General features: G+C 50.1%; 1 protein-coding gene across 1 annotated transcript in view; it reads left to right on the top strand.

The window, feature by feature from the left end:
• Positions 1 to 12,187, top strand: part of ZFHX3 (zinc finger homeobox 3) — a 220,725-nt gene that overhangs the window by 67,905 nt on the left and 140,633 nt on the right. The window contains exon 2 of the mRNA XM_081807873.1: positions 8,697 to 11,501. Within this exon, the coding sequence (XP_081663999.1) occupies positions 8,743 to 11,501 (2,759 nt within the window). The 5' untranslated portion in view covers positions 8,697 to 8,742. The remainder of the gene's footprint in view (positions 1 to 8,696; positions 11,502 to 12,187) is intronic.

The raw sequence follows: 12,187 nt of genomic DNA, 5'->3' as shown, positions 1-12,187 counted from the left end.
ATAGAATGGGATTGGATATGGTTCTTCAGTGGATTCTAAGCTAAACAGATGAGGGTATTATTTCTTTGCCCCTTGAATGAGTTTCCTACTTATCTCAGAATCTGGGTTGCCTTTGAGTGTTTTTGGGGGCGGGGAGATGTGGGGATGGTTTATTCATTGCCATGTGTTTTCTCTCTAATATGTTTTAGTCTAGAGGTAGCAGTGCTCACCCTCTGTAGGTTGCTGGGGTTCTTTTCTTTTTACAGTTCCTGCTCTTGTCCTTATATTTAGAACCGCATTCACCAAGTTAGGGAAATCTGCCCTGATCCAGGATCGTGGATGTCTTGGGTAAATGTCTTTCGATGTGTGGTACTTGAAATTCTGCCCAAGCTAGAAAGGTCATTTGTCTTTTCCAACTAGAGAGCTCTGTCTAGAACCACTCATCTAGGGGAAGAGAAGCCCACTTTCTGTGTCTTTCTGTCCACACCTCCCTGTCCAGCGTGGCAGCCTGTTTCTTTCCTGAAGCTGTGCCAACAATGAATTTTACAGGAAAATAAGGATATGGGGATCAGGGTGGGTTGGCTGTTCACATGTAATTTTGTGGTTCAATATGGAGAGTCTTGCACTGGACAATTACTTTTTTCCTCCTTGTTTTGACATAATTTTAGATGTACAGGAGAGTTGTAATAATAGAACATAGATTTCTCGTATACCCTTCAGTCAGACCTCATGTTAACATTATCTCCTATTCTGTCTATATGTACATATGTGTGTCTGAACACACACACGCTCTTACTGATTTTTCCTAAGCCACTTGAAAACTGAAACATCATCTCTAAATATATCAGTGTGTTTTTCCTGGAAAAGGAAAAGGTGTATCACCACACCATAGTTATCAAAATTAGAAAATTAACAGTCACCTACGACAATTATCTGACCTACAGACCTTATTCAGATTTTGCCAATTGCCCCAATTGTGCCCTTTATGGGGAAAAAAAATCCAGATTATGTGTTAGGTTCGTTTGTCATGTCTCTTTAACTCCTTTAATCTGAAACAGCCATTCAGTCTTTCTGTTTCATGACACTGACATAACTGAAGCGCATGGGACATTTTGTAGACTGTCCTCAATTTGGATTTGTCTGATGTTCCCTCATGATTAGATTCAGGTTTTGCATTTTTGGCAGGAATGTCAGGGAAGGGATGTTGTGTTCTTCTCGGTGTATCCTCGGGAGGCACATGATGTGTGCCTCATTCCTGGTGATGTTAACTTTGATCATGTGGTGAAGGTGGTGTCTGCCAGGTTTCTCCACTGTAAAGTTATTGTTTTTCCTTCTGTAATTAATAAGTATCTTGTGGGGAGATACTTTGAGACTGTGTAAATATCCTGTTACTCTTCAAACTTTCATCCACCAGTTTTAGTATCCATTGATTCTTGCTTGAATGAGTTATTATTATGATGGTTCCCAAATGGTGATTTTCTAACCCCATAATTCCCTCTGCATTTATTAGTTGCATTTCTGTTCGAAGGAAGAACTTTCCCTAATCCCACATTTTTTTTAAATTTATGAAAAGTCTGCAATTATGGATTCTTACTTTATACATTGGGTCGTAAACCTTTACTCTCATGTAATTTTCTTGCTCGCATTGTCCCAGTTTGAGCAAGTGGGGGACCCTGCAGCCAGCTCCTCTGTCCTTTTTAGCATACTCTCTTCATTCTTTGAGCACTTCCTTATGTTCTGGCTCACAAAGATGCTCCAGGCTCAAGTATTGGCTGTTTCTTCAAGGAGCCTTAGTTCCATTTGGTGGAGAAAGGATGTTTCTTCAACTAAGAGGAAAAGAAACAGACCATCTTCAGGGATCATCTTTTTTTCCCCCTCTTCAACTATTCTCATTTCTCCCAGTACCTTAATTTTCCCTACAGTTTTATTAAGCATATATGACATCTTGGAGGTGGAGAAGACAGATGAATGAGACGTGGAACAGCTTTGAGGCAGAGATAGACCAGCCAATGGATAATTAGAGCAGTGTGATAATGCAAGAATTGCAGTGTGTTTCCATATGCAAAGTGCTATTATGGGATCACAGAGAAGGAGGTTAAAGTTGACTGAGGAACCCACTTGATAATCCAGGCATCTTCACCTTTCATGGGCCTGGGAGGCTGCCGATGGGACCCTTTGGCTACAGCAAAATCCCCTCCTCCATTCCTGAACCTGGGGAGTGCAGTATTTCACAGAGTCCACATTCCATCTGAGAGCTTTGAAAATCTTGAGAAAGACTTTCCTTTCTATGAAACTGAACTCGAATTCCTGTTCAGGTTCCCTCATGACTCGTAGTTAAACCTTGAAGCTCGGTAGAACACATGTAACTAATCCTCCTTGCTGTAGCAGGCGTAGCTGAGGGTCATCGCCTTGCCCTACAATGGGAGTTGTCTCTTCTGCTCTCCAGAACTGCTGCTGGGCACGCTCTGCTCTGTAAGACCAGGCTCTTACAGGATTCTCCTGAGTGGATCATGACATTCTTCATGCAGAGAGCAAAAAGGATGGGGATGTGAACCCTGCTGAGTTTCCACAGCTGTGGTGTGGTCCTGTAGCCTGGAGGTCCTATTTCTCTCTTTGGCTGCCATGTCAACATTGTGCTTTGTAGTGAAGTGACACCCCCAAGTATTCTTTGCGTGAACTCTTGTTAAGCCAAGTCTCTTCCAGTCTCTGTTGGTTTTACTGATTGCCTGAGCTTTAAATATGGGGCTTCATACTCAGTCTTTCAGAACTTCATCTTGTTTCTTTGGGCCTGTTGTTCCCACCAGCTGAGATCTTATTTTGAGTCTTGATGCCACCGTCTGGCACAGGAGTTAGTCCTCATAGCTTTTGTACTTCACATACTGTTTGTGTGTGCTTGGTCTTGTCCCTTAAGCTGTTGATGTAAGTGAAGGGAACCCGGGACAAGACAGAAGGTTGAGGCATGCCACTAGATGCACTGACCTTTGAGAGGATACTTGAGGCAATTGCCTCTTCCAGCCATAAAATCAGCCAGACTTTATTATTTCAAAGACATTTTGCTATGGATATGAAGAGATGATAAACTTTGGGATACCTTATTAAAATCAAGAAGTCCTCTCTAATGCATTTCTCAGATCACTGAAACTAAGTGAAGCTATTTTTCACTTGATTTTATGTGAATGTTCTTACTGAACCTAACAGCTAATTGCTAATTTCTCAGGACCTCCTTTTTTTTTTTTTTTTTTTTAAATTCAGCAGTTGTTGACTCTGTTCTAAAACTGTGGGAAACTTGCACTGTATAATATACAACATATCTTTTTAAGTCTAGTTATCACTTTATCCAAAAGGATGTGCACACACATAATCCTTTCCTCTTCTCTTGCTTTATATTATTTCTGAGTGCTTTTCGTCACTTAACTTTCTCTTTCTTTGTGGTCTCTCCCCGGCAAGAATATACACTGAGATCTGTTTATCATTGATTCCCTAGCATCTGACACATAGTAGGTGCAAAGTAAATATGGAAGGAATGAATGAATGAATACATTTTTTGGTTTATGGCCTCGGAATCCGCCTTTTTTTCTTAAAAAAAAAAAAATCAGGGTAATGGGCCTACCATTCAACTCCTTGGAACACCTCCCCCCACTCTCGTTACCCCTTTTCCTGTGTGAAGACCTCCAAGTAACTCTCCTTCCCCGACCACTCCCAGAGAGGGGTATGTGTGTGAACGGGCATGTGGTTTTTACGTGGCAGTCCTGGATTCCCAGGATCTTACAACAGTCCCCAGGTCCATAAAGATTGAATTTGAATGTCGGATATAAGGATGTTCTGAAGTTCTCTTTGAGAAACAGACATTAAAGAAAAATGTCAGGCGCCTGAGTGGCTCAGTTGGTTAAGCGTCTGCCTTCAGCTCAGGTCATGATCCCGGGGTCCTGGGATCGAGTCCCACGTCGGGCTGTCCGCTCAGTGGGGAGCCTGCTTCTCCCGCAGCCTCTGCCTGCCGCTCCCCCTGCTTGTGCTCTCTCTCTCTCTCTGTGTCAAATAAATATGTTCTTGAAAAAAGAAAAAAAAAAAAGAATGTTATAGAGTGGCTCAGAACACAGACTGCACAGTCAGCTTAGGGTTTTAGCTTTTAGGCTGTATAACTTGCACAACCTCAGTTTTCCCGTCTTTAAAACGGGGATATAAGTGATACCCATCTCACACCGTGGCTAGGAGGGTGGTGTAGTCCCTGCAGGACTTAACGTGATGCCTAATTCAAGGAGGGATGACTTCCCTCAGGATGGTTCTCATTTTAAAAAGCTTCAGGAAAGAAAGGCACCAAGGAGGAAATGAAGTTGCCCATAACCTCATCCCCTAGCAATTGCCATTTTAAAAGTTCTGATACAAATCTCATGTATTTCCATATGCAGACCTATATATGCATTATTCAGTTAGCATCCCATGTGATCATTTTCCCACGCCTGTAAGTAGTTTCTTTAAACAGTGATGTTTTATAATGTCTTGTGGAACTCTATGCACCGTAATTTAGTCGGAGAGCCCCTTGTTTTGCCAGATTATTTCAATTTATTTTCCTGTTAAAAATGTTGTGGTGAATAATGTTGTATCTCTGTGCGTATCTTGGGTGATTTCCTCGAATGGGGGAATTGCTGAGTCAAAGGGCATGTGCATTTTTTGAGGCTTTTGAGACCTCTTGCCTGATTGCCTTCAGGAATATGGTGCTCCCCTGACTTGCCCTCCAGCAGAGCAGGTTGCTTCTGGAGAATGGTGCGCCTGCTGGGTCACTTCTCTCTGGCGATGCCGCGTGGGTTACTCACGGAGGCAACAGTTTCTCGCAGTCTGGATTCTGTTTTTCTTTTCTTCCCCTTTGTTTCTTTTCTTGGTTTTCTGCCAAACAGCCTCTTATGAAAGGACCGCCTAATTAACCCTGTGCTAATTAACAATTTAAAATTACACAGTGTGACTGTTCATGTTTAATTCTCTGGGTGCTGGAGCAACAGCAGGAACCCCCTCCCCTCCTTAATAACTGTATCCTGCCTGCCCCCCCCCCCCGCCCCACAGCTTCCCAGTAACTGTTGCGTTAGACCCAGCCCCGTCTCCTTAAAGGAATGTAACAAAACTGTCCTTTCACATTTTCTCAGTCGAAAGAGGGAGATGAACGACTTCATTGGTGGCGGGGCCCAGTGTAATACGGAGTTTTATCATTTTGAAAAATCTTTGGATTAGCAAAGATGCAGGGGGCTTTACAGGTAGGTTCCAAGGGAATTGTAACTTGGGAGGGGCAAGGGTGAGGGCTCTTGATGAAGATGTTGGAACTTTTCTGTACAAGATGACTTCTCAAGTGGCAGATTTAAACCCTAAGCAGAGAGCATGAATGGGAGAGAACTGGATTGTTCCTGTATCTTCCCTTTGACTGTCTTACTGGAAAGATGTGCTCTTCTGAAGTTTAACATAATTCTTAAAATGCTGCACATAAACGCCAAAACCATGTTGAGTACAGTATTGTGGGGGGGGGGGGCGGCGTCATGAGTAGAATGTGTCTGTGTTTATAAGGGAATTTGGGGTCATAAGCAGCAGAAGAGAAGCAGGCCGCAGAAAGAGTTGTGGGTTTGTGATGTGTGAGCTGGCCCTGGCATGAGCGAAGGACGAGGAAGGGGAAGCAGAGCCAGGGCTGGGGGTTGGGGGTTCTGAACAGAGCTGCTGGGGGGGGCTGTGTGTGAGAGCGTGGGGACCCGCTGGGTTCCCAGGCTGCCCTCTATAACTGAAGATCATTGATTTTACGGGAAACCATGTTTACAGACAGAGTGCTGATCGACCTGCCGAGTTGACTTCTGCCTCCTTAAGTAAGAACTACCTTTTTCTTATTGACTGGCTGATAAACAGAGCGAGAGGGACAGCCGGCTGGGTGGGAGAGTTCTGGATAGCCTGAGGTCCTTGAGCTGAAGGATTGGGCAGGTTTAAGAGATTGCTTCATCTCTGTCCTCAGGTCCCTTCTGGTCCACCCCATCCCTACACCTCTCTGGGACCCGCGGGGGAATCCAAGACTGCCTCCGCCTGGTTCCCGGCAGTCCAGGCACAGAGCATGGAACAGATGCTAATCTGGTGAAGGCGTCTCAAGCTTTAGTGCCAGTCCCCAGGGTATCATGTGAAAATGCAGATTCTGATCTGGAGCGGGGCCCAAGAGGTCTGTGTTACGCAGGCTCGCTGGTGAAGAACGATGCTACTTGTCCCTGAGCCACACTTTGTTGAGCATGGTTATAAAAGTTTCTGCTTGTCGTGGCCAGCATGCATTGAAAGGAAGCCCAGAGCATGGATCATGAAGTGGGATCCTTCTTGGCCACCGGTGTCTTAACGGGCTGTCCTCACTCCTTGTGAATGAGTGGTATCCCATGTGGCCTCTCTCGTGGGGCAGGTGTCACCACCACGGAGTCATCTGGCTTTTGGAGGTGGCCACAGTGTCGTCCTTTCTCGACACCTTTTGCTTGGCTATAGAAAACAAAGTTAGATGAGTTTCTAAAAGTCCCAGTCATTTAGCTGAATGGTTTGTGGAGGAGGAGGAGGTAGGAGAGAGCAGAGCAAGAAAAGCCCACCAATTAATTGGTAAACGCTTGCAGGTTTCTCTGGCCTAGCCTAGGCTGGAGAGGAGATTGGCTTTGCTGTCGATACTCAAGTCCCTAGTGAAGCATCAAAGCTGTTCTCCTTTATCAATCGTGGCCTCCCCTTCCAGCATGTTCCTGTAACTTACCAAGCATTTATGACATTGATTTTACAATCGGGCTGTTAACCCTCCCGCCCCTTCAGGCCTGCCAACCTTTTTGGCCCGAGCTGTCAATCAGATGTCGTCCAGCCAATCAGGCGCATTCTTAAGAAGAGCCACCCTGGATTCTCACCTGTATCCCAGCTAAGCCTTCTGAAGTCCCATTGCATTTGCTGTTTGGTTTGGTTTAGTGTAGTCATCTTCATTTAAAATCACTGTGTCTTTTCTAAGGCACACGGAATTTTGTTGTAACTGAGTTAGAGGTTATAAGCTTGAGAGGTGGGGGGTGTGTGTGTGTGTGTGTGTGTGTTTTGAACAAAACAGAGGATGCATTCTTCCAAAAAGTTATTTCTCCGGAGACTTCTGGTAAACCTGCCTTCCCTGTCTTTTCCCGAGGGGGAGCTGTTGGCTCACTGTGCAGTCAAGAATCAAGAAATGAAAAAAGGAGTGGGAAGATGGGGGTAGGGTGGGGGAAAAGAGAGACCAAACCCAGACAAAACCTTCATCCGATGTGTATGAATGAGATGCTGGGTGGAGAAGCAAACAAGTGTTCTCCAGGAAGGAGGCGTGTATGTGGGTGGGGGGGGAAGGCAGCCTGGGCTTTGCAGGCGAACAGTCAGGGCCGTGCAAGAGTCTGAGTTGCCTTAGGATCCATGCCGGGATGGAAGGAATGCCCCTGTGATGATGTGACCACAGGAACAAGAGAGGTGGCGGGTGGCCTGAAGCCTCCCTCCCCAGGGAGGTGAAGTCTCAGGGGGCAGATTCAGCTCAGTGGCGCTTTGGAGTACGAAACGGAAAAGCCCCAGGGCTGAAGGACAGCTGCTCCAGCAGCTACTAATAACTACGAGGCAGGTGTGGAACGGGGGCTGGCCGAGCCCAGCTGCCGTCTCGGCTTGCCGCTAAGATCCCTGACAGCAGAAACCACCACACCAGTGGTGACTGGGCTCCGTCCAGACAGGGCAGGATCGACGCTGCTGGAGGGGGAGCCGACCAGTTGAGAGTCTTCCCAGCTACCTTGGGCTGAGATCGTGGGCCGTCACAGTCGTAGTCTGAAGCCAGCTCACTCGCAAGCAGGGGTGTTCTGTGGGTTGGGGGGAGGAGGTGGGATTTTGGAGATCTGCCTTCTGGTTCACAGTGTCGGGCGGCCCTGGGCCTGTTCTTACAGTTAGCTCCTCAGTTTTACTGCTTGTCAAATGGGATGGTGCTTCCCGGAGCCGGAGAGGATGAATGTAGCCACAGGCCCCGCTGAGGGATGGCAGAGCCTGTGTGTGCCCTGCGGACTTGCTCCCTGAGCCGTGCAGCCCTCAGTCACTTTCCTTTGAGCTCCTCAAACTAGACATTCGGCCAGTAAGAGCAATGGCAGCAGCTTCACCTCCAGATCAGCGAGCGTGTCCCCACATGGGCTTACCGTCCTTTTTCTGGGGGTACAGAATCTTCCTCCTCTCGTCCATCCGTCCCTGGTGTTCCCTTGGCCCACGGACAGTGCAGTCAGCCAGCACGGACTTGGTGTTGGCCATCTGTATGCAGTAGGGCCGCCACTCTGTGTCCTCGGCGCGGCCCGGTGAGCTGACGCGATCTTCCTCTTCTGCTGTGGCTCGTAGCCCGGCCGTGCCTCGAACGCTGTGCTTGCAAAGAACGGAAATTCGAACTGGCCTCCAGGGGGTAGAGCAGCCGACAGTCCGAAGACCAAGAGGGAGTCTCCTGTGTGCCCCCTTCCCCGTGCTCCCCACTCCTGCCACAGACCCTGGCCTTAAAGACCCCGGTGCCAGCCGCCTTCTGTGCGTTCGTTGGACGGCGTGGGGAGATCGCTGGGGTCCCCGCTGCCCTGGCGGTCTCTGTTGTGGGTGTGGACAGAAGCCTGTTAGAGTGCTCTGTGCGGGACCTAGCCTCGGCCCTCCTAACCTCTTTCCTTTCTCTCTCTCTTCCCCCTCTCTCCCTCCTCTCCCCCCTTGCCTCCGCTCTTCAGGTCCGATCCGTACTGGGTGCAATGAAAGCTCCACGCAGGCCTTACCATGGAAGGCTGTGACTCGCCTGTCGTCTCGGGGAAGGACAATGGGTGCGGTATCCCTCAGCACCAGCAATGGACTGAACGCAACAGCACCCACCTCCCCGACAAACCCAGTAGCATGGAGCAGTCCACAAGCGAGAACCACGGGCCCCTGGACAGCCTGAGGGCCCCCTTCAATGAACGCCTCGCGGAGGGCGCCGCCCCGGCCCGCCCCGCCGCCGAGCCCGCCGGCAAGGAGGTCAGCTGCGACGAGTGCGCGGCCTCCTTCGCCAGCTTACAGACCTACATGGAGCACCACTGCCCCAGCGCGCGCCCCCCGCTCCCCCCGAGAGAGGCGAGCGGGAGCGACACCAGTGAGGAGGGGGACGAGGAGAGTGATGTGGAGAACCTGGCTGGGGAGATCGTCTACCAGCCCGATGGCTCGGCCTACATTGTCGAGAGCCTGAGCCAGCTGACCCAAGGCGGGGGCACCTGTGGCAGTGGGCCTCTCCCTTCGCTCTTCCTGAACTCTCTCCCCGGGGCGGGGGGCAAGCAGGGGGACCCTTCCTGTGCTGCACCAGTCTACCCACAGATCATCAACACTTTCCACATAGCCTCATCCTTCGGGAAATGGTTTGAGGGCCCAGCCCAGGCTTTCCCGAATACCTCAGCCCTGACGGGGCTCAGCCCCGTCCTGCACAGCTTCCGCGTTTTTGACGTGCGACACAAAAGCAACAAGGATTACCTGAACAGCGACGGCTCTGCCAGAAGCTCCTGCGTATCCAAAGATGTTCCCAACAATGTGGACCTGTCCAAATTCGATGGCTTCGTGCTCTACGGCAAGAGGAAGCCCATCCTGATGTGTTTCCTGTGCAAACTCTCCTTCGGGTACGTCCGTTCGTTTGTGACCCACGCGGTGCACGACCATCGAATGACCCTGAGTGAAGATGAGCGGAAAATTCTTAGCAATAAGAACATCTCCGCTATCATCCAAGGGATTGGCAAAGACAAGGAACCCCTTGTAAGTTTTTTGGAACCAAAAAACAAAAACTTTCAACACCCTTTAGTTTCCACAGCTAACCTCATAGGCCCCGGACACAGTTTTTATGGTAAATTTAGTGGCATTCGAATGGAAGGGGAGGAGGCTCTCCCAGCCGGCTCTGCCGCGGGCCCCGAGCAGCCCCAGGCTGGCATCTTGACCCCCAGCACCCTCTTGAACCTTGGCGGGCTCACCAGCTCGGTCCTGAAGACCCCCATTACCTCAGTCCCCCTGGGGCCTCTGGCCTCCAGTCCTACCAAATCCTCAGAGGGCAAGGACTCTGGGGCAGCCGCAGGAGAGAAGCAAGACGTGGGCGATCCAGATTGCTTCTCCGAGAAAGCAGAGCCAGCCGAGGAGGAGGCGGAGGAGGAAGAGGAGGAAGAAGAGGCGGAGGAGGAGGAGGAGGAGGAAGAGGAGGAGGAGGAGGAGGAGGAGGACGAGGGTTGCAAAGGACTCTTTCCAAGCGAGTTGGACGACGATCTGGAGGACAGGCCCCACGAGGAGTCTGGGGCCGCGGCAGGCAGCAGCAAAAAGGACCTTGCTCTCTCAAACCAAAGCATTTCTAACTCCCCCTTAATGCCTAATGTGCTCCAGACCCTGTCGAGGGGCGCAGCTTCTACTAGTTCTAATTCTGCTTCTTCCTTTGTTGTCTTTGATGGTGCGGACAGGAGGAGTCGTTTAAGCTTTAACAGTGAGGGTGTCAGGGCCAGTGTGGCAGAGGGCGGCCGGAGGCTGGACTTCGCTGACGAAAGTGCCAATAAAGACAATGCCACAGTACCGGAACCAAATGAAAGCACAGAGGGCGACGATGGGGGCTTTGTCCCCCATCACCAGCACGCTGGCTCCCTCTGCGAGCTGGGGGTAGGGGAATGCCCCTCGGGGAGCGGCGTGGAGTGCCCCAAATGCGACACGGTCCTGGGCTCCTCCCGCTCGCTGGGCGGCCACATGACCATGATGCATTCTCGTAACTCATGTAAGACACTTAAGTGCCCCAAGTGCAACTGGCATTATAAATACCAGCAGACCCTGGAGGCACACATGAAGGAGAAGCACCCGGAGCCGGGGGGCTCCTGTGTCTACTGCAAAAGCGGGCAGCCCCACCCGCGGTTGGCGCGAGGTGAGAGCTACACGTGTGGTTACAAGCCTTTCCGCTGTGAGGTGTGTAACTACTCCACAACTACCAAAGGCAACCTCAGTATTCATATGCAGTCCGACAAGCATCTCAACAACATGCAGAACCTGCAGAACGGAGGGGGGGAGCAGGTGTTCAGCCACTCGGCCGGGGCGGCGGCCGCGGCGGCGGCCGCGGCGGCCGCGGCGGCCAACATCGGCGGCTCCTGCGGGGCCCCCTCGCCCACCAAACCAAAAACCAAACCCACCTGGCGGTGCGAGGTGTGCGATTACGAGACCAACGTGGCCAGGAACCTGCGCATCCACATGACCAGCGAGAAGCACATGCATAACATGATGCTCCTGCAGCAGAACATGACCCAGATCCAGCACAGCCGACACCTGGGCCTCGGCAGCCTGCCCTCGCCTGCCGAGGCCGAGCTTTACCAGTACTACCTGGCCCAGAACATGAGCCTGCCCAACCTGAAGATGGACAGCGCCGCCTCGGACGCCCAGTTCATGATGAGCGGATTCCAGCTGGATTCCACCGGGCCCATGGCCGCCGTGACGCCCGCTCTAGGTGAGGCTGACTGCGTGTTTGTTTGTTCTGATGGCTTGAGTTTAACGGGGGAGCAGTGAGAGCAGACCGAGGTCCTGTTGATTCAGTTGATTCTGTCAAGTCCCGTGGATTCGGCTCTGCTTGTTGTTTTCTCAAGACTGGTTTTGTGTGAACTTGAGTGTCTGACGGTCAGATATTTTTCTCAAGCACCCCTTCTTGTGTGCATGTGGAGGATCGTATGCATTCGGCAGACCCACGATTATATTCCGGCTCCACAGGCCGGGATGAAAATTTCAGTGTTGCCTCTGGTGTTTGGCATCTGGTCCACTTTCCTTTCTCTTCCCATCCTCTCTTTCTTCGTCCCTTTCTCAGTTTGAAAAATCGCCACAACTCTCTGAAACTTTTGGGTTCCGCTGAATATTTGCTATAACTTACAGGAAACTTGCAGCTCAGGTTTTAAATAGGGACAGTCGTCTCCATAAGAGCAACTGGAAACCGTAGCGTACCTTATTCAGATAACCAAAGGCTGGTTCTGCGCTGAGCGGGGAGCCATCCAGATAGGTTTCTCAAAGTTCTTTGTCCAGTGTATTCGTGAGGATCTTGATGAAAGAGACCCGTTCCTTTTCTTTTCTGTTTTGCGTGAGTTGTCAGTGATAAGTATAGTTGGGAATAAAAATTGCCCTGGGGCACCGTAAGGAGTGGTGTGCTAGATGAAGAACGAATAAATTCTAAAATTGTACATTAGAGAAAGCAAAGTTTTTT

The sequence above is a fragment of the Leptonychotes weddellii genome, chromosome 16 (genome assembly GCF_054177405.1).
Source record: "Leptonychotes weddellii isolate Sample4059 chromosome 16, ASM5417740v2, whole genome shotgun sequence".
In the NCBI taxonomy this organism is placed as follows: Eukaryota; Metazoa; Chordata; class Mammalia; order Carnivora; family Phocidae; genus Leptonychotes; species Leptonychotes weddellii.
This window is presented reverse-complemented; position numbering and strand designations above follow the sequence as displayed.